Here is a 21,559-nt window from a genome sequence, read left to right on the forward strand (position 1 = left end):
AATATAAGCAGGGTTAATATTAGTGATACAATCACAAGTTAAATCAAAACATTTTTCCAAAGTAACATGTTCCAGAGAACCTTGAGCAACTGGTGCCAAGTGGCATTGATCCCTACTGATTTAAACAGATGCTGCCTTGCTGCTACTCCCTCCACCAACAGCCATCTAGAGCTTGTTGAATTGTTTAGCACAATGGCCCTTACTGATAGTATTTCTATAAGTCTATAATATCTTTCAAAATGTGATGAATATTGCTGCTCAGTGCATACTGTCTTTTATTTCTATGAAATGGTAGTGACAACTGGAACTGCAGAAACAAAGCATGGCTTTAATCCTTTCTGCAGAAGGAAGGGATTTCCATCACAGGCCAGCGCTTTTCAGTTCTCCCTTCTTGCTAGAGTCCTTGGTGCTCCTGCGGGGGAAGGGGAGGAGGGGGAGGGGGAGGTGGCAGAACTGTTGCAGGAAGAGGGAATCAACAACCCCTATTGTACATGTGGAAAGCATCCAATGAAGCCAAACTTTTGCCTTAATACACGTGTATGTATGTGTGTATGTAATATTTATCCCATATGTACCTTTTTGAGAGCAGGTGAATTCTAATCTGGAGAACCAGGTTTGATTCCTCACTCCTCCACCTGAGTGGTCGAGGCTTATTTGGTGAACCAGATGTGTTTCTGCACTCCTACATTCCTGCTGGGTGACCTTGGAATAGTCACAGTTCTTCGGAAGTCTCTCAACCCCACCTCAGAAGGTGTCTGTTGTGGCGAGAGGAAGGGAAAGGAGCTTGTAAGCCACCTTGAGTCTCCTTACAGGAGAAAAAGATGGGACATAAATCAGTGACATAGGTATAGATTTTATACAGGGGGGGTTCGGGGGGCAAGGCCACACCCCCACCTGCCCTTGGGGCGTGGCCACACCTCCCCAAGCACTGCCCCTGGCCTCAGTGCTTATAAAAGCAGCTCTCTGAGACCAGTGATGGCAGACTCCCCTGCCCTGCCCGCTCCACCCCCCCACCGGCTGGGCTCCCAGCTGGTAGCCGGCAGTTTCTTCTCCCTCCCCTCAAGGCAGAGGGGTAGCTAGGGAAAATGGAGCCTAGTGCAAAACCTGAGGTTTGCGCCCCCCCCCCCCCATGGGTGGCTGCTGTGATGCTGAAATCCACCCCCAAACAGCATCACTTTCAGTGGTGTTTAAATTAGGTAGCCCAAATTCTCCTTTTAAACCCATCTTGGAGTATCTAGGGTCCCCAGTTAAAACAACATTGAAAGTGACGTAGTTTTGGGGTGGATTATCCTCCACCTTGAAACAGCATCACTTTCAAGGTTTAATCTGGGGACCTCAGATTCTCCCTTTAAATCCATGCTGAAGGGGTTGGATTCAAAAGGAGAATCTGGGAAAATTTGGGGGTGTCTGCTGTCAGGGGTCAATTGTTAAGCTAGCAGCACCAAACTTTCAGGGTATCTTTAGGAGACTCTCCTGATGATACCACCCAGGTTTGGTAAATTTTGGTTCAGGGGGTCCAAAGTTATGGACCTTCAAAGGTGTAGTCCCCATCTTCTATTAGCTCCCATTGGAAACAATGGGGGATGGGGCACCCCTTTTGGGAGTCCATAACTTTGGACCCCCTGAGCCAACCTTCACCAAACCTGGGTGATGTAAGCAGGAGATTCTTCTGATAATACCACCTAGGTTTAGTGAAGTTTGGTTCAGGGGGTCCAAAGATATGGACCCTCAAAATGGTAGTCCCATCTACTTTTATCTCCCATTGGAAACAATGGGGGATGGGGCACCCCCTTTGAGGGTTCATAACTTTGGATCTCCTGAACCAAACTTCACCAAAATTGTTTGGTATCATCAGAAATGTCACCTGACAATAGCCTGAAATTTTGGTGCTGCTATCCTAACGAATGCACTCTTCAGGTCAAAAACTGAAAAACCCTTTAAAATACAGAAAAAACCACAACCGGGGGGCAGAGCTTTGGACATGCAATGGGGGGTTTGAACCCGGGAACCACCACCCCTTACCTACATCCTTCTTACAAATTGAAAATCTTCTTCTTTTGTTTCTTTGTTTATTCCAACACACGGAGAGCTGGCAATTGTTGGTTTATTATAAAATCTCTACTCCATCTGTTATCCAACATAAGGGGTAAAAAAGCAAGCAAGTAATTCAGGTTGCCTAGGCATGTTCCCATGTTAACCTAGGCATGTTCCCATGTTTTCTCTTTCCAAACTGTCATATGTCCCCAGTCAGCAATTGGTCATTGCAGAGAGACTTACATCTTCAACTTAACCCTGCATACCCTAGAGGAAGCTAGTTTGAATGCAGACCATACTTAATGCATGTTCTTTTTTATTTTAGTGCATTTTTGTCCCATTCTTCTTCCAAGGAGCTCAGAGTGGTGAAAAATATCCTCTCATCCTCCAATTTATCCTCACAACAACCCTGTGAAGTATGCTAAGGTCATCGAATAAGTTCATGGCAAAGGTCCCCGTAAACCTAGTCCAATGCTTAAACTGCTACATGACACTCGGTCTCAATTCATTGATCTGGTAAACCAGGAAAAGGAGGCCTGTATGTTTCTAGGATTCTTTGGAACTGCCAATCATAATATGGTGGCTTAGTGGCTGGAGCCCACCAAAACATTTTGGTTTGGTGCGTGGAGCTAGTAACAAAATGGTAGCTTGTACAGATCAATTGTGCAATGCTCATGTGTGGAACCCTTTCCACTGCTTTTTTCTCAAAGCAAATAATCAAACTAAGGCAGCCCTTAATTACTAATATTAAGGCAGAGTTGGTTATTTCTCACATTATAAATATGTATAAAGAATGCATGTCACAGAAATGGGTAGCAACATCACAGCAGTAAGCTTGCTCCCAACCTGTGTGTTAACAGAATGCAAGCAAGACTCCTGATCTTATTAAAAAAGATCATTAGTATGTACATATATGTGAAGGATCTATGCATACTTTCCGTAGAACATATGTTGGTCACAGGATTATGACACTGGCACTGAGCATGTGTAGGTCATAGTATTTTGACAGTGTAATCATGCTCTGCTCTATATACATTTATAGTATTTCTGTTCAGACAACATCCATATATTGAAATCAATGTCTTCAAAGAGGAAGCAGGAATGAATGCACTGTCTCTGTCCCTCTCCTTTGCATTGAAGTATGGTCACCAGCATGTGAGCTCTTCAGGTAGATACCAACCCCATAATTGCAACATTTAAAAAAATCAGCACTCATGTTCCAATGATTTCATGTAGGTAGGAATGGGACAGTGCACTTGTTCCCTCTCCTCCTGTATGTGCTCTGTTTTCCCTGAGTCAATGGGACAGTCTAGGAATATAGAATAAGAATAAGAGTTTGGATTTATACCCCACTTTTCTCCCCATTAGGAGACTCAAGGTGGCTTACAAGCTCCTTTCCCTTCCTTTCCCCACAACAGACACCTTGTGAGGTAGGTGGGGCTGAGAGAATTCCAAAGAACTGTGACTAGTCCAAGGTCACCCAGCAGGAATGTAAAAGTGCGGAAACACATCTGGTTCACCAGATAAGCCTCCACCACTCAGGTGGAGGAGTGAGGAATCAAACCCGGTTCTCCAGATTAGAATTCCCCCTCTCTTAACCACTATGCCACACTGGCTGTCAGCATGTAAAGAAGTAGATGCATATAATTCAAAGAAAGATAGGTGGCAAGACAGAAGAGTTGAGAAAGATAAGATGCTGTCAGAGTTCCATTAAAAAAGAGGATAATTTAAATTACATATGAGGTTTGTTTAAGAAAGCTAAAGTTTGTAAGCTTATGTATAGTTTTGGAAGAAGCAGTACAAAGGAAGTTCAAAATAAGTGAAATTTAGATCAGCTATTTGGTAGTGTCTGATGTCATATATCTCATGCTGTCTTCCACCAATACAATGTTATCTGCCTGTCTGCATACTAACAATAATTTATGTGTTTCTCTCTTGTTTCTTTGCTGCCTGCCTTCTGCTTCTGGGTGGTGATCTGTGATGATCGTCTTCCATGCTTTTCTTCTAATCCTGTCATTTTGGGTGCTTTTTGGTGTAGACTCGAGCTCCAGATCACAGATTTTTTCTACTTCTTCTTACAAAGGCTACAGTAATGACAATGACTCAGCTTTTTCTTATGTACCTGACAATGACAGAGGGATAACAGAAAATCATTCACATGCTGGTGAAGATTTATTTGTGGAACACACTGAGGATGACATTGAGAAGTCCGTTCATCTTAATCAAGATGGCAGTATGACAGTTGAGATGCGAGTTCGGTTCAAGATAAAGGAGGAGGAAACTATAAAATGGTCAACTACTGTTAGCCGTGCTGGGTTTTCTACTGAGAGAAATGCTGAGACTGGTTCTGCAGTGGTTACAGAAGAACAGTCATCAGAATTAAACATGTTAACATGTGAAAACATTACAGAGGACTCCAACAATACAGAAGAGGATGCTGCCAACCAGCAGATTAGTGAGGAAGTGAACAGTAAAGGAGTGGGAACATGCAATTATGACATCTGGCAGAACCCTGCTATGAACATAGAATCAAATGCAGATAAGGTGAAACCTCATTTTTATAGACCTCCTACTCCTGGGCCTAGAAGGCTCAGGAAAAAGAAAGCAGTGGTTGAAAGTATCACTACGGTGTCTGACACAGCTGTTCAAAAAAAGATGGTAGGACAATTTTCTTACAGCGAGGAAACGGATACTGGTGAAACCAAATCTGAATATTGTTTGGTCACTCATTCTAGCAATAAAACATCAAATGTTAATAATCTCCAATGCAGCAAAACATCCGGCAATCAGGTTCCAAAGCAATCTTTAGAAGATGAAGTAGAGGAAAAAATGTTGAATAAGGTACGTTATCAAACCACTATTGAAAGATCAGTAGATCTGCCTGGTGAAGGTGACTTATTACAGAACATTTTGGGAAAGTCAGCTGTAGAAGAAGGATTACATAACTATATAACATCAGATTGTGATCCTGATATCAGTCATGTAGAATTCTCTCCGAGGAATTATCGTGCATCTGAAGAGGTTTTAGCTAATCAAAGTTGTGCAGCAGATACAGAACAAAAACATTCAGGATATTCTCAGTCAAAAAGAGAAGAGATGATATGCAGTCAGGAGCATAGGTTATCTCATGATTGCATTCATCCTTCTCCTTGTGAAAGCAATCAAACAGTATGCCAATGTGCTAGAATTACTACAACCGTGACAGAATCTTCTATAACTGCCAATAATACTAGTGTGGAATGTATTACAACACACCTTTCTGATGGAAGCCAAGTTTTATCTTCTAGTAGCAAAAAGAAGAAAAAGAAGATAAAATCTTCCTCAGATATTAGGGAAGAAGGTGGGTATACTCAGTACAGGTTGCGTGATTCAACCATGGAAGGAACTGCTGAGAATGGAGCAAATGTTTCTGTGACACCTGTCACAAAGGATGTGATATCTCACCCAACCAGCCAAATCACAGTCCATAAAAGAGGACAGGAATTTCTTGTTCACAACACTAATGGTGCTTATAAAAACTTAGATACTAAGGAAGATTTATATAGTCAGGGTTCAATGAGCCACCAGCAAAATGAATCTAACTTTAAACAAGATCTAAATAATCAGCTGCCCAAAATAAGACTCAAATCAGATAAAAAAATTAACTTGTTATCATCTCAAAAAGACCTCCTATTGGATAAACATTACTCAAAAAGTGAAATCAAACATATTAGTGAAGGCACACATGATTCTACCAATATAAAAATGCAAACACCCCTTAATGAAACAGGAAGTGGCTGTAAGGAAGACAAAGAAAAGAGCAAGTCATTCAAGCCATCAGTGAAACATAAAAAAGTGAACAAGAATAAAAGAATGGAATGCTCTCCCAGAACTCAAGGCAAAGTGTCAGATGAGAGTTGTACAATGGATGCTTTCATACATGCAAATGACACTGCAGAACATTCTCTTGAAAGTTACGTGCAAAGCTGGTTGCAGAACATAATCCCTGGGACTGTAACACCTGCAAAGAATTTTGCTTGTCTAAATCATCTCAATAAAAAAGGAATTGTAGAAGAATCCAGTAAAAATGCCGATGCAAGCAAAATAGATGACACAGAGCCAGATATACACAACAATGCAATACAATCTAGGTGTGACATAGTCCATACAAATGACAAGAAGAAGACTCCATTGGAAAGTAACAGCCGCCATTTAAGTGATGATCAAAGGTGTCGTTCTGAAGTTGCAACTCAAGCTGATCCCAAAGCCATTGATGTCATTCTTGGAACAAATATGCAGACAGATTGTGTGAGTAGTCTGCTGTTGCATCAGTTGAAATCAGCAGTGCTCAATTTTGAAAAAAGTCATACTGGATGTGTAGAAAAACCATGTTGCCTTACAGATATTGCTCCCTCAGTCCTTGGATCTTCTTCTGGTATCCTTTTAGCTTGGCTCCTAGTACAAACCTTCAAAGAACATTTTTCCAGTATGAATAATGATGACATAAGTCAAGCTACGTGTAATTTTTCTGAAATAGTTGCACTGCAGCAGTATTTGAAACAAGTGATGGCCAAAGAAGAAGTTAAAGATTTGAAAAATTACATCTCAAATCTACAGGAGTGCACAGGAAACCATTTAGTGTTTTCTGGGATGCAAACAGAAGTACAGGAACCTACACATTGCCAAGAAAATGTGTTTTCAGTAGATACTGTAAACATCTCTGACTTTGAAGCACAGGGGAAACTAAGCAAAACATTAAATTCAAATAATAGGTTGGATTCTAAAAAAGTTACAAATTCAAACAAGTTGACTGAAGAATTAGAGAGGAAGAATCATGAAAACTACAGTACTTTAACGGAGAATCCAAATCTATATGATTTGGATAATCACTATGCATTGCACGACTCGGACTGTTGTGATGCTTATCAGTCCAATAATTGTCGGTTAACATCAAATGAGAAAGTACCCAAAGAAAATGACGATACTTCATCACAAGAATCACTGGACAAAAATATAGACAGATCTTTTAATAATGAAGAATCAGGGCTAACAGAAGAACCTCGCTCTACTACTTACAGCCTGACTTCTAATGATAAGGACCACACTTTTGACATAGAAACATCAGAATTAGAAGACAAAGACTCAAATAGTATAGAAGAACAAGAATGTACAGAGTCTCCACAGAAAGAAGAAAATTCAAGTGAACATCTTAGTTTGACTGCTGAGAATGCTGCCAAAAGTGGCAGCAACGAAAATTCTGTACAGCAGTGTGTGGAGGAAAGTGGTACTCATGAGGAACCATCAGTGCAGTTATCAGCACCTTCGCCACAACCTTTTTGCCATGAGTCTAAGCAACTTCCTGCGAATGCCTCTGTAGGAGAACCAATATCCAGAGTAAAACTTATAGTAAAAGAACTTGAGTGTGGATCATATTCAAATTCTCCTTCAACATTCAAAAGATCCTTTAGAAGTTCTACTGCTTCTGACTTGTCAGATTATCCACCAGATTCTGAAAGAAGTGACTATACTTATATGCCTTCTAGTGACTTGACCTATGGAAGTACGGAAGAAGCAGTATATGAAAAGGAGTATAACAGAGGTTTTGTTAAAAGAACTATTGAGAGACTTTATGGTAAAACAGAAATGCCTCTCAAGCCTATTTCTAAGCTCAGTTCTCCATCTATGTCTCAAATGATTGCAGGAGATACTGAAGAATATTTCCAATCAACGGAAGAAGCTTCTTCCCTATGTAAAGCAAGTAATGAAAAAATGTCTTTACTGACATATGAAATCCCTGGAGAAATACACACAAACAGCAACCAATGGGAAGAAGAAAATGTTACATGGCCTGCCCCACAATTCAGTCTTAATGGAGAAGAAGAATGTTACAATGAGGAATCTTCAGTTCAATGTACAAACCAGTATTCTCAGTCTGAGGCCCACACTGCTGAAGATGAGGGAGTACTGATTGACAAAGGGAAATGGTTTCTTAAGGAAAACCATTTAATAAGAAGATCACCTCCTGAAAACTCAGGAATGTATGGCAATATAGAAACAACATCTACTGAGACAGTGGTTGACAATCACAGTGATGACATTCCATACTCACATTTTGGGAATTTGGATCGGCAGCCACCACTGAAAGAAATGTCATCTGAAACTGAAGACATTGCTAAGCCTTTTGATGATGGATGCAACTATTTCAACATGCCCCATAACAGTGAGTCAGAGCCTCTTCCTGATGAACTCAGCATAAAAAGCAAACATAGTCAATATGGCAACACTTTGCCTGTTGAAGCAACTAGGAAGGAATGCACCACTCCCACACGACCTTGTGCAGAAGTTAATACCAATTCCCCAAGTTTTAGAACTATAGAGTTTAGATTACCTGACAATAAGGTACATCCTTCAGAACAGCCTTCACAGGATGAGGTACACTTAACCCAGCCAACTGGCAACACTCATTCAAGCAGAACTCGTCATGAAGATCAAGATTCTCTGGATAAGCTTCATGCTATTTGTGGACAGCATTGTCCCATTCTGATGGCCATTGTAAAGCCAACCAATGAGGAAGTTAGAGGATGTGCTTATCGAAAAGCCTCTGATTTTGAGAATCAATTGGGCTTATATTTTTTAATGAACTCTCTGAATTTGAAGTGGCAAGGCAAAGATGTAAATAAATTTGGCAACAAACTTGTGGACTTGAAGAAAAGCTGTATTAATACAATTACAAATAATATTTTCATCAGATTTTATGCTGAGAGTACTTTAGAATTCATGAATGAAAATAAATTTGGACTACTCATGTCAAAAACTCTAAAAGAAAGCAAAACATTAAAGAAATCATATGCCAGAGACAATATGGATGTAGATGCCGAGGAGCTCAATAATCTTGAAAATCATGCAACTAAAAACATATTCAGGGAGATAACAATGGATCACAATCCTAATGTGTTGGTGTGTCAGAGTGCAAGAAATAATGGAAATCATGTGGCTGAAATGCAACCAGCTTCGTCATCTGCAGATGTAGCAGAAGGTTGTGAAAGTGAAACTTTTTATTATTATGAGACATTCTTAAATAACATTAACTGGAATGCAACTGTAAATTTGAAAGATACAAATACTGCTGGTGTTACAGAAGAAATTCACTCTTGTGTATTGGAAGAGAAAAGCAGCAATGACAATTCAAACTCAACAGTTATCATAATTCTTTGGCACTTCATATATGTGCAGATAAATATATTTTAAAATTGTTGGAATGAATGCAGAATAGTCTCAGAAGCATATAATTCCAGGAATATAAATGCTCAGTTTCTGTATTAATTGTATTTCAAAACCAGCAACAATTCTTCCATTATGATTTATTCTATTGTTTTGTTTCTTTCATTATTGTATTTGCTTACCAATTGCTGAATTACATTTTAAATACAAAAGAGTCAGTCAATTTGAATGAAATCAACGATATATCACAGCTGGCTCTTAAGGCAATCTTACTTCAAGAGAAGGTGGAGCTAAGCTTGTATGTAGAATAGTGTCGCTATTTATAAGGATTTGGAATGGAGATTTAAAATTATGAAGCAAAGTAGAAAATGCAGACAGTAAAAAAAATAGATGGTAATTGTGGTGAGCTGAATATAGCATAACTAATTTCTATCCTATTGATTAAAGTAATAAATTTATATCAGTAAAAAAGGTGGGATAAAAATATAAAAGAGAAATGATGTAAGCAGAAATCCATCCTATAGAATGTGTTTCCATAGAACTTAGGAAGTACTTATGGTTCTGTCCTCCGTTAACAATTGAAAATCAGACAATAGGTTTTAACTGGAAAAAACTAATAGAGGTTTGTTTATGTAATTTCTTGGTGGAAAATTTTAAACATCCTCATGGTCTTTTGAATGTCATAATTTCCACACCCACCAGTTTTTCAGACATGAGCTATATGTCTCCCATGGTCCTTATTCCAGCCTGGGTGAAGATGTACCTACTAGTATTTTAAATTTATTTTAATATTTTTGTCACACTTTTCTCCCTCCAATAGGGACCCAAGGCAACCTATAAACATGCGAATACAATTTAAATAGGTAAACAAGGGCACCCATCCCCCAACAATATAGTATACCACATCCTGGCTAGTTCTGAATCCATTGGCCTGGTTTATGCAGGGTCTCAGACTCCAAGCCCTTTGCTCTAGTTCTTCAGCTTGCACCAAAGATTTCAGAAGCTGATCATGCTCAGGCTAAATATCTGCCAAAAAAAAAAAGGAAGAACAGAAGTTCAGTCCAGATCTCATTCATCTGTCATGAGGACGTTCCTCACTTTCTTCACTTGTAAGAAATGCCTCTGGCCACACCCAAGCTAAATAAGTGGTCGATACCTAGAAATGGAAGTAGTTACAATTTAGACATATTTAGTAATGTAAACTTGGCACAGAAAATTCTAATTTGTCCAATGACATATTTTGGAGAGTTGTATATATTTATATTATTTTACTATATAGTTTGGACATTTATTTTTGGAAGATAAAAACAAAACAAAATGTGCATTGATAGAGGCAGCCATATATTGCAAATAGTTAAGATTTCTATGTATAAATATAGTTTTCCTGCCCTACAGTTTTCCTAACCAGAATGCCCTCTGTTCTAATTCAGTATATCGTTTAAGACTGGTTAGCCTCAAGCTATTAAAGCTATGCTAGAATGGTGGTAGAGTCAGTAAATGGAAACATTGTAAACACTTCATTTATATTTCATGCAATTCTATTTAATAAGTTCTTGATAGACATTTCTGGTATGATAGGTACATCTAGTGAAACAGAATCTGGTTCATATTTACTGAATGTATTTACATATTTACCAATGGCAGCTATGTTTGGCTGTAAATACCTGGCAGTTTCATTGTTTCAAAACAATATATTGGTGATATAATGTATATATAGAATATAGAAGAAATTTGATGTGAAAATTAAACAAACTGAAATGATAGCACTGAATTACTGGATAATAAAATGATTAAAAACGGAAGATCAGTGAGCTTTAACTGAGTCATGCATTGGCTTAATTAATGAGAACATCATCTTTCATGATATCACATCACTACAGAGTGTGAATCCCATTTCTCAGCACTTATCACTGGTACAAAAAAGTTTCAGAAAAAACTACTGTCAGACAATGTGTCACAGTCATCTCGTTTATTGTCACAGCAATTCTATAAGTAGCTTATTAAGATCTCCAGTTTTCAACAAAAAACTGAATCTTGGAAAGTATAACTTGTACACGAGAGCACCCAGATAGTTCATGTCCGGGCATATATTTGGCTTTCCATCTTTCTATTTTATGTTTAGCACTATGTCTACAGGATGATGCTAGATTTCACATTAGAAACATTGGGAATAATCTGTTACAGGAGTGGCCAAACTTGCTTAGTATAAGAGCCACACAGAATAAACTTCAGATGTTTGAGAGCCACAGGACATGAACAAATATAAATATTTTAAAATGCACATAAGTAATAATAATTAGACATGTAGTATTTTTATTAATTTTTATGAACATTAAATGAGACTGCCAAAAAGAAAATCAAAGGGAATAAAAACCAGATATTGCTAATGACACTACTTATGGTAAGACTCTAAATATCTGGTCAAAACGTGCTAGTAAAAGAAATATTGTGAGTCTCCATCTTTGCTGTGAGACATTTAAAATGTGGCTGATATGTTGTCAAGGCTGAATAAATTACAGGGACTATGAGGCCTTGGCCACTTCCACTTCTGACCCCAGTGCCTAGGCTCTTGCTGTCCCTCCCACCCTCCCTCCCCCATAGCAAAATGTGGCAGGAAAGCCAGGGACAAGAACATGCACAGTGGGAGACTTTCCAGAAGAGGGGGAGACCCACTCCACTAACCAGTCTCCCTGGCTGCAGCACATTATCTGCCAAAGAGCTGCATGAAGCTCACAAGCTGCTGTTCGGCCACCTTGATCTAGTACATGAATCCATTTACTAATATGTAGTCTTTTTTAAAAAAATCAATTGCAATGATAATTGGATAAGAAAGTATGTGGGACAGGGCAAAGAAGCTGATGGCGGGGCATCCCACAGCTCTTTGAGGCAAATCACAGAAGTGGGCACTGCCATGGAGCAATGCTAGCCTTCAATCAGATGCTGGCATGGGGAGTGGACGGAACAGGGTGTTTCCGGGGGTGGAGCCAACTTAAGTCAACTTCCACCCGGACTTTAGAGCTGGGAGCACCAGCTTTGGCTGGCGTTACTCATTTGAGTCCTATGGAGGGCTTCCAGGCTGCTGGGTTTTGTTTTTGTTTTTGCTTTTTGCGGCCTCCACATGCCATACAGAAGTCCTCTGGAAGTGATCCAGTGGTGCAGCAGTGGCACTGTTCCCAGCTGGCTAGCCTGTGGAATGGACTGTGAAACAAGTACCGGTACACAGTTATTTTCACACCTGGATCCATATTATTTCTAATAATTAAAATGAATGTCATCATACCCTCATCAAAAGTGCTGGTAGTATCCTTTGTGTGGCTGTGTTGATGTGGAAGCAGTGGATGGATGTAGGTGCATGAGGTTCCAGTTGTGCCTGCAAGGATACACCACAAGCATCATTTCAGATTAATTGTAAGTTGAGAATCTGTAATTCACAGCAGAAGTTCTCTGTAGGAACAAGTACAGCAATATGTACATAGGGTACCAACCATCATAATATTGATGTGTGCCTGCAGTTTTGTCATGGGCCTTGCAAGATATGCCCGATTCAAGTAATCCTTGACCAGGGCTCTGCTAAAATAGCAGTTTATTAATCTAAACATCACGATGATGGATTGTAGCATATGATTTTCATTATTCTGCCTGATTAGGCAGATCTCCATTACATCACATTACTGATGAAGAGGATCAATTATCTGGGCCCTGGAATTGTCTTGAGGTATCAAAATACAGTATGAATAAAATGCAGATGTACAGTGACCCTGATAACATTTTTCATCATGACGAGATTATACTTCCTGGATCAATGTGCAGTACTTAGATAATAAGAAAAGATAGCATACAATTGTGTCATTATGAAATCCATGGATAGCAGGGGTTCCCGGAACAAATCTTATGGACCATGTCAGACCTGTGAAGACCATTTGTGAAGATCATTATCTGAACCTACCTGAATCTGTTAGCAGTGAAAAATAAATCACAGACATAGCTACTTTAATAAAGTCTATTCCCAGACACCCAGCCAGAGCAGACTGAAGTGGAATTCCTGCATGCTCTTCTGTAATAATACAGTCCCCGCCTCCTCTTCATACATGACTTCCAGTCAAAATAATTAATGAAGGGTAACATGGTACTTTCAACAAGAAGCAACTGCCATAGCTCTTCCCACATATGCAAATTCCAGGACTGATGAGCTCACCCAACTGGTGGCAACTGCTGCATGGGCTGTAAAATCCAACTTGTCAGTAGCTGTTGCTGCAAAGTTGCCAGTTCCAGGCTAGAAAATTCCTAGAGTTTTTAGGAGTGGAGCCTGGGGAGGGCAGAGTTTGGGGAGAGGAAAGACTTCAGTGGGGTTTAATATCATAGAATCCACTTTCCAAAGCAGTCATTTTCTCCTGTGGAACAGTTCTCTATCATACGGAGATCAGATGAAGTCCAAGGAGATCTCCAGTCACTATCTGGAGGTGTCTTCTTGCTGCTCCCTGCACTGTGCTATTCAAAGAGGCAAGGACTTAATTATACAGAAGGTGGAATATGGGCTACAGACGTGGGAGAATGTTCCTTGCACAAAAAACTTTATACAGCCTTGGATCACATAGTAAATCAAAATGAGTTGTCCATGCCTTCCCTTCCTGCTGCAGCTTAAGCAATTTCCCAGGAACAGCATGAGATGGGAGGGGGAGGTAAGGATACCAGTTTGGGGCTGGGAAATTTCTTGAGGTTTTAAGGGTGGAGTCTGAGGAGGGCAGGGTTTGGGAAAGGGCCTCAGTGGGGCACAATGCCATAAACTCCACCCTCCAAAACACCCATTTTATCCACAGGAAGTAATTTCTATTGTCAGGAGAGCAGTTACAACTCCACCTGGAGGTTGGCAGGTCCCCCAAGAGGTCTGCAGTACGGAATAAGTGATTGGTGAAAATCTCTAACCCTCTATTAGCCAAAAATTTCCTCAGGATACTGCCCACTCTGCTCAACTAAGTGCAGAGCCTTTTTCTTGCATTTCCTCCAATGGAAGAAATTCATACTCTGATGGAAAGTTCCTTATGTGGATGGCTATAAATAAATGAGCAGAGTGGTAGGATTCAGCTCCACGGTGCATAATTTTTTTCAATGCATAATTTATGACTGGAAAAAAATTAAATATAAGAGTTGTCCTAACTGGTTAATGTAGAATGACTAAATCTACAGTACATCCCTTCATTTAACATACAAAAAAAATTTCTGCTTGACAAAATTGCAGGCTATTATGTATCAATATTCATTTCCCTGTCGTACGTGCACAGTTCTCCATTGTTCATTGGAACAAGTTGGAAGAAATAAATAAACCCATTGTTATTTTTCTTTTAACCTATGATTCTCAAAGTCAGTTTCCTTCACTTTTATTACATAGATGTCACTAAATTGTAATAATCCGATGAGCACAATAATTAGGACCAGTGAAGAGACTGATTTAATAAAAGCAGAGCTGAACAAATCTTATTATTGGTACTAAATTATTAATATTGTAGCTTTATACTCATTACTGAGACACAAGTATAGGGACTAAAGAAAAAAAGAAAGCATAACATGGGCTCTTATCAAGAGTTCCTGTTCATATCATGAATAATTTATGTGACCATAACAGGAAGATCACCAGAGAAAACCTGTGCTAAAATTGGACCTGATAGAAGACAGAGCCAACGTAGTGTAGTGGTTAAGAGTGGTGGCCTCTAATCTGGAGAACTGGGTTTGATTCCCACTTCTCCACATGAAACCTGCTGAGTGACCTTGGTCAAGAACTCTGTCAGCCTCACCTACCTCACACAATGTCTGTTTGTGGGGGTGGGGGTGGGTGAGAGGGAAGGCAAATGATAAAACATGCAAAAGGTAAACAATAAAACATGCGGACTGTTCATTTGGAAAAGACCTTGGTGGCACAAAGTGCTTGAGGTTCAAGGAGGCATGAAGGTAAGCAAGCTTTGAAGATAAGACAAGACCATGCATAGCACCTTCAGAAACCCAGGTAAAAGGACAGGAAGTGAGACAAGCAAAAGAAGCCATTAACTCTCAGAGATGATCAACAAGTGAGGCATTTGTTGGTAATCAAGCCAACATAGTCCTGCTGGAAATTGCTTTAGTCAAGCCACCTCTGGACTACAGGACACTAGTCAGGGGTATGTGTGAAGTTCTGGCAGCCTAATGTCAAAAAGGTTGAGAACAGAATGAAGTGGGTGCAGAGGAGAGCAACCAGGATAATCAGGGGCTCTATGAAGAAAGACTGAGGAACTTGGGAATATTTAGTGTGGAAAAGAGGTGGAAGGGTGACATGATTGCTCTAGAATCATAGAATTGGGAAGGGATTATACAGATCGTCTAGTCCAACTGCCTGCTCAAAGCAGGATCAGCCTGTGACAATTATGCTGTTTACAGTACAACCCAGGACATGCAGTGTGTGTGTATACATGCCCCCCCCCCCAAACCTACTGGGTAATGGAAAAGGCAAAAACCCGAGGGCCTCAGAGCCAGTTACAATGCTGAGTAAAATTCCTTTCCTGCCCTGTAAACCAGCAATCCCATGTAGGCATAGCAAAGGATGAGTAGCACACTGAGGATAAACTTTGAAAGCATAGGGTGACATGGTGAGTCTCCTCTGTGAATATTCCAAATGGCACACCACTTCCCTAGGGCAAATGTGGAGAGCAGCCATGTTGTGATTCTTGAAACAGTTCCTCATTACCTGTGCTTGGTAAGGTTCCAGGGGAAAGAAGGGTTAAGATGAGGAAACAGAAAGTTCAGCTTAGTGCATTTCTGAGGAGAACAGTAATTTCAGCTTCAGTGAATTTCAGTTTTTCTTTCTTTTCTCCTTTCTTGCAGCTTGCTTTGCTGAATGCATGCAATAGATTGCAATAGATTAACAAGAGAAAGTTCCAGAATAGGGTGGGGAAGTATACTCTACCCTCCCCCAGTTCCTTCTCAACCCAAGCTGTGGACTAGAAGGAAACCTGGGGATCCAGTTCCTGTTCCCACTTTTCTGCACTGACTGGCCCCAGAAAGGCAGGCTACAGGAAGGTGCTTGGTAGATATGTGGCTTACAGCAAAGCCAGGCCTTTCCCCCTGGTGTTGTCCTTGCTTCCAACTTCCACCCAGCACAAATGGCCCTTCCTGTCTTCTCTGAAATCTATGTGCATAATTTCTAAAGTGCATAAAGTATGGGCCCCACTACCCCCAAAATAGAGGTCTATGCAGATGACCTTAAATACTGGGCCGGTTCATCATATTTTCCAGAGGTATATATCTTAGGTACCCTCATCTCAAGATGCTTGGAGAATATGATTAGGAGGACATGGGAAAATGAGCTTTTTTGTGCGCTTATCTGTGTGATTGTATGTGTGCACACTCTATTTCAGAATTCCGATGCAACTGTTAGCTGCTTGAGACTAACTCACAGAAGTGAAGTTCACGTGTTCCTGGAGATACACTTGAAAGACACTATGATGTCCTGTAATCAGACATTTATGTTTATTTTTCTGCAGCTGCCAAATGGAAGGTAACAGTTTTTACCAGTGACCAACCATCTGCAGGTACCAGCTCACAGGTTTATATTGCATTGTATGGGGACCAAAGTAATTCAGGAGCTATCTTTCTATATGGAGAGAAGAAAAATGTGTTTGAAAGAGGCAACAAAGACACCTTCATTGTAAGTAATAAATATAGATATTTACACTATTGGTTAACAGCAGTATGTCATGATGTAAAATGAAGATCTGATAATATTTTCATTAAGCAACCTTTCCCACTCATTTAATGTTTAATGCAGTAGTTCTCAACCTGTGGGTCACGACCCCTTTGGGAGTCGAACAACCCTTTCACAGGGGTCGCCTAAGACTCTCTACATCAGTGTTCTCCATCTGTAAAATGGATAAATGTTAGGGTTGGGGGTCACCACAACATGAGGAACTGTATTAAAGGGTCACAGCATTAGGAAGGTTGAGAACCACTGGTTTAATGTCTATTGCAATAATTATCTAGATGGGTGGAAAGGAAATATGTTTTATGTAAATAAATATTAAATAAATTAAATAGATGGTGGAATATCAAAAACAAAATCAATGTACATTTTCCAATCAGCCATGATTCTATTGCTCCATGACAGTAGATATTAGCATCATGACTTCAATTCACACAACCATTTGTATAAAAATCATAGTCCAGTCACCATATGATAGTATAAATGTGTGAAATATGTATTGATAGCCAGCAGAATGTATTTATTTATTATTTATTTGGGGCATTTCTGTGCTTTTTTTTCTCTCCAAAGGGACCCAAAGCAACTTACAGGCTTGATTCGCTGCTCTTCCACAAGAGCGGTGGACTCTAATCTAATGAACCAGGTTTGTTTCCCCACTCCTCCACATGAACCTGCTGGGTCACCTTGGACTAGTCATAGTTCTCACAGAACTCTGTCAGACCCACCTGTCTCACAAGTGCTTCTTGTGGGTGGTGGGGGATGGAAAATGACTGTAAGCTGCTTTGAGGCTACTTTTGATAGAAAAAATAGGGTATAAAAACCAACTCTTCTTATAATTGAGTATGTTTATAACACTGCCACATGGTTATCATGAATTAATCCCAGATTAGATTTAGCATTCTATCACAAATGTACCATATTGTGGGTGGATGCAGTATGAAGTCAAGTCACAACAAAATGACTGAAATCCACTACTATTATAAACTGAAATGAGTTAGCTAATTTGACTTTCAAGCCTGGGAGCAAGTTGGTTAAAGGGGGGGGAAAGGCATAATTAGGGTCCTCAGAGGCAGAGGAGATCAGTAATGAAAAACTGGGTGAAGCACAAAGCATGTATTCCCTTTATTGGTAGTTTCTTCTTGCTTGGTCCAATGAAATAGTAGGAGAGTTCTGAAGGAAGGTCAGCCCTTCACCCTTGGTCAGACCTTCCTGCAAAGAAACCTCAGGTTGAGATCTGTTTGGGAGCTATTGTTATACTTAAAAATACACAGTGGTGGTTATATTAGACATGAAATTATTCCAGTCTGTAAACCAATAATTACAGCTCTTTTAGACAATGTACATTTTCATAAATCAGATGCTCAGTGTGTTGAGACCAAAGGTTCCATTCATCAGCATAGTCTCTTACTTGCTGCTTGGATCGACTGCATGCAGTGCCAGCGCCCTGAACTGCAAAATTACTAAATTGAACTTATTTATGCAACAGTGTTCAACCCAAAGAAGTCACTCTGCTCTTATCTGAACTGTATACCAAGTACTGTGATTTGCAGCTTATAGTTAGGACTGGTTGTTCAGTACTCTGCAAACTGAATATTCTGCAAAGATGAAGACGCATTCTGGACAAGACTGCATTGTAAGATTCTCATGTACTAGATTGTAATAATTTATTTTCAAGCAGCTAAATGAATTACAATATATGTTTTTAACAGATTCAGACAGATGATGTAGGAGATCTGTACAAAGTACGAATTGGACACAATAACTCTGGAGAAAACCCTGCCTGGCATTGCAAAGAGGTGAGCACAATATTTTTCTGTGCTCCCTGATTGGAAGTAATGCTACTAGTTTTGAATTCCTTTGCATGAGACTTCATAGTAGACTGGTGGTGTTTTTGTAATATATGAAGAAAAAGAAGTAACCTGCAGTGGGCACTGGATCTGCCATCCACAACAGGTCCCAGAGAGACAAGTACCGCCTCCCAGATGCTCTGGACAACTCGAAATTCTCTTCCTGATTCACTGGTGGCCTTTCTCACATCTTGCAAACTAAGGGCCTTGGCTTGCTTGAATCAATCCATCTCATGTTGGGTCTTCATCTTTTCCTGCTGCCTTCAACTTTTCCTAGGCTTACTGTCTTTTCCAGTGAGTCTTGCCTTCTCATATGTGACCAAAGCATGATAGCCTTGATTTAGTCATTTTATCTTCTAGGAATAGTTCAGGCTTGATTTGAACTAGTACCCTGTCAGCTTTACCTTCATTGTCCAACTTTCACATGCATATATTGTAATAGGAAATATAATGGCATGAGTTAAGCTGATCTTGGTTGCCAGTGACGTAGCTTTACACTTAAGAATCTTTTTTAGCTCCTTCATGGCTGCCTTTCCCAGTCAGGCAGTCCCATTCACAAACCAGACATCAGAATGTTCAGCTGTGACTGAATTGCTATGATTTTTTTGAGTAAAATTATAACTAGCAGAAATATCAATTAAAAAAAACTGGATTACTCTTTCAGGAATATCCTTTGGTCTTGCATTGCTACCATGATTTAGACAGCACAAAAATTGTTGCTAGGGAATCTGTTTCAATTGAACTGATTATAATATAGCACAGTAATTTGGACTCCATTGCTTGTATTCCAGTTTCTGCTGCAGAATCTCATGACAGATGAACAGTTTGATTTTCCTGTTCATAGATGGCTGGCACAAGACCAAGATAATGGAGAAATCTGTCGGGAGCTTCCTGTTTTACAACAGGGCCAGCCTCTTCTTCCAGGTAGGATACATAAAATCAGAGTAAATATTTTATGGGATAGATATATTGACAAAGAATTACAAAGACCTAGTTTAGGCCCTGAATATTAGAGCAGCTGCACTCAATAACACCAATGGTCCACTCAGTCCCGCATATTGCTCCACACTGTCAAAAACATAGCAATGGAGCATGGCACCCAAAGCCTTTCTTTACTATTGCCCATCAGCACAAGCATTCAGAATGTTACGGCATCAGATTATTCCATTAGTGTGGCTAATAACCATCAATGAACCTATCCTCCATGAATCTGTCTAATCCCCTTCTAAAGCCAATTTGTAGCTATCATCACATCCCACAGAAGTGAGTTCTATAAACTAATATCTTAAAGAGGTGCTTCATTTCATCTGTCCTGAATCTATTGTTTCCCAAGTTCATGGAGTGCTCACAAATTCTAGAAGCATGTTTGTAGGAAGAGATTTGAGTTCTCAAGAGAGGTGATTGCAGGCTCCTACTGAGCATGCCACAGACCTCTGTAACAGAAATGTGTAACAGGAAAAATGGCGTGTGTGTGTATACTGACAGATAAATAGATCTCACATATGAAGCTGTCTTTTACAGAATTATACCATCTAGCTCAGTATTTTTGTGTTCTCACTTCAAAATCTCAAACAGAGAAATATCTTTCTTATCATCCACTGTGTGAGTCATTTTAAAATAGAGATGTGATGGTTTCTCAGCTCAGGTCCTACTCTGGCTTTCAAACAACTATTCCATACTGTCTCTATTCAATAGTATTCAACAGAGAAAGGCTTCATAAATTAAAAAAAGCTATATAAGACGCTGTTTTCCTTTATTGTCAGTTGCAATGTATGAAGTACAGGTGGTAACAGGTGATCTGTGGAATGCTGGGACAGAAGCCGATGTCTACATTTCTGTCTATGGAGAAGAAGGTGACACAGGATCCCGACAGATGCATAGGTCAAAGAAACCAAGGAAATTTTTGAAAGGACAAGTGAGTGAATAAAAGCAGTGTGTCTGCTTCTACTACTTCCTTCCATTATTGTAAATATATCTGCAGTTGTATTAACAAGTTCCTAATAGTTTATTGCTATATGTCTTCCTTTTTAAATAAAATAATAGTTCATGTGGACAATGTTCTTACATACCTGTGTTTCAGGCCTTTGAAGCTAAATCCCTGGCACAACTCACCTATGGAGCCCCATTGGCAATAATTTCGGATTTCACTCTATTAGAGAGAGTCCTATCCACATTCTTCAGAGCTCTTTTTAACACTCCTAAATGTACAGCTAATGTAGTTTTAAGACAAGAAGCAGGGTTGGTTAAAGTTGAGACAACCTTTTGGAGGCTTATTATCAAATACTGGCTTAAGAGTCCTCTCCCATCCCATGGGTTTTATTGCCTTTAGCTTCAAAGTGGCAGCAACACCATATCCAAGCTGGCTAGAAAAAATAACACTTTAAACTTTTACACAGTGTGGTTTTGGATCCTGTATAATTATTGGAACTGGATCATTGCAGAGCAAAAGCCTTGGTCCATCAACGGCTCAATGATATTGAAATGCAAAACAGATTTCTCCTCTAGAAATTACCGGCAAAGTTATATAGCAACCATATTAGTAAAATCTTTGACAGGTATCTGCAGCTGCCTCCCCTTACCCGCTGTCCAATACTATAACATTCTACGTAAATGCCGGCTGGGCCTCTTTCAAGCGGCCCTTTTGACGCTTTTCCATCAGCCAATCTAATGGGCAGATTTCAAAAAAATCCCACGACATAGGAGACTATGTGTTTGGTAACTCAGGGAAGTGGACTCCTGTATTACATATATTTAT

The 21,559-nt window shown here is 39.7% G+C and overlaps 1 protein-coding gene across 1 annotated transcript in view; it reads left to right on the forward strand.

Annotated features, from left to right (window-relative positions):
- Positions 1 to 21,559, forward strand: part of RP1 (RP1 axonemal microtubule associated) — a 217,928-nt gene that overhangs the window by 33,040 nt on the left and 163,329 nt on the right. The window contains exons 4-7 of the mRNA XM_048508545.1: positions 16,743 to 16,906; positions 18,667 to 18,753; positions 19,596 to 19,728; positions 20,568 to 20,719. Coding sequence (XP_048364502.1) covers positions 16,743 to 16,906; positions 18,667 to 18,753; positions 19,596 to 19,728; positions 20,568 to 20,719 — 536 coding nt within the window. The remainder of the gene's footprint in view (positions 1 to 16,742; positions 16,907 to 18,666; positions 18,754 to 19,595; positions 19,729 to 20,567; positions 20,720 to 21,559) is intronic.

Source organism: Sphaerodactylus townsendi, linkage group LG09 (assembly GCF_021028975.2).
Source record: "Sphaerodactylus townsendi isolate TG3544 linkage group LG09, MPM_Stown_v2.3, whole genome shotgun sequence".
Lineage (NCBI taxonomy): Eukaryota > Metazoa > Chordata > Lepidosauria > Squamata > Sphaerodactylidae > Sphaerodactylus > Sphaerodactylus townsendi.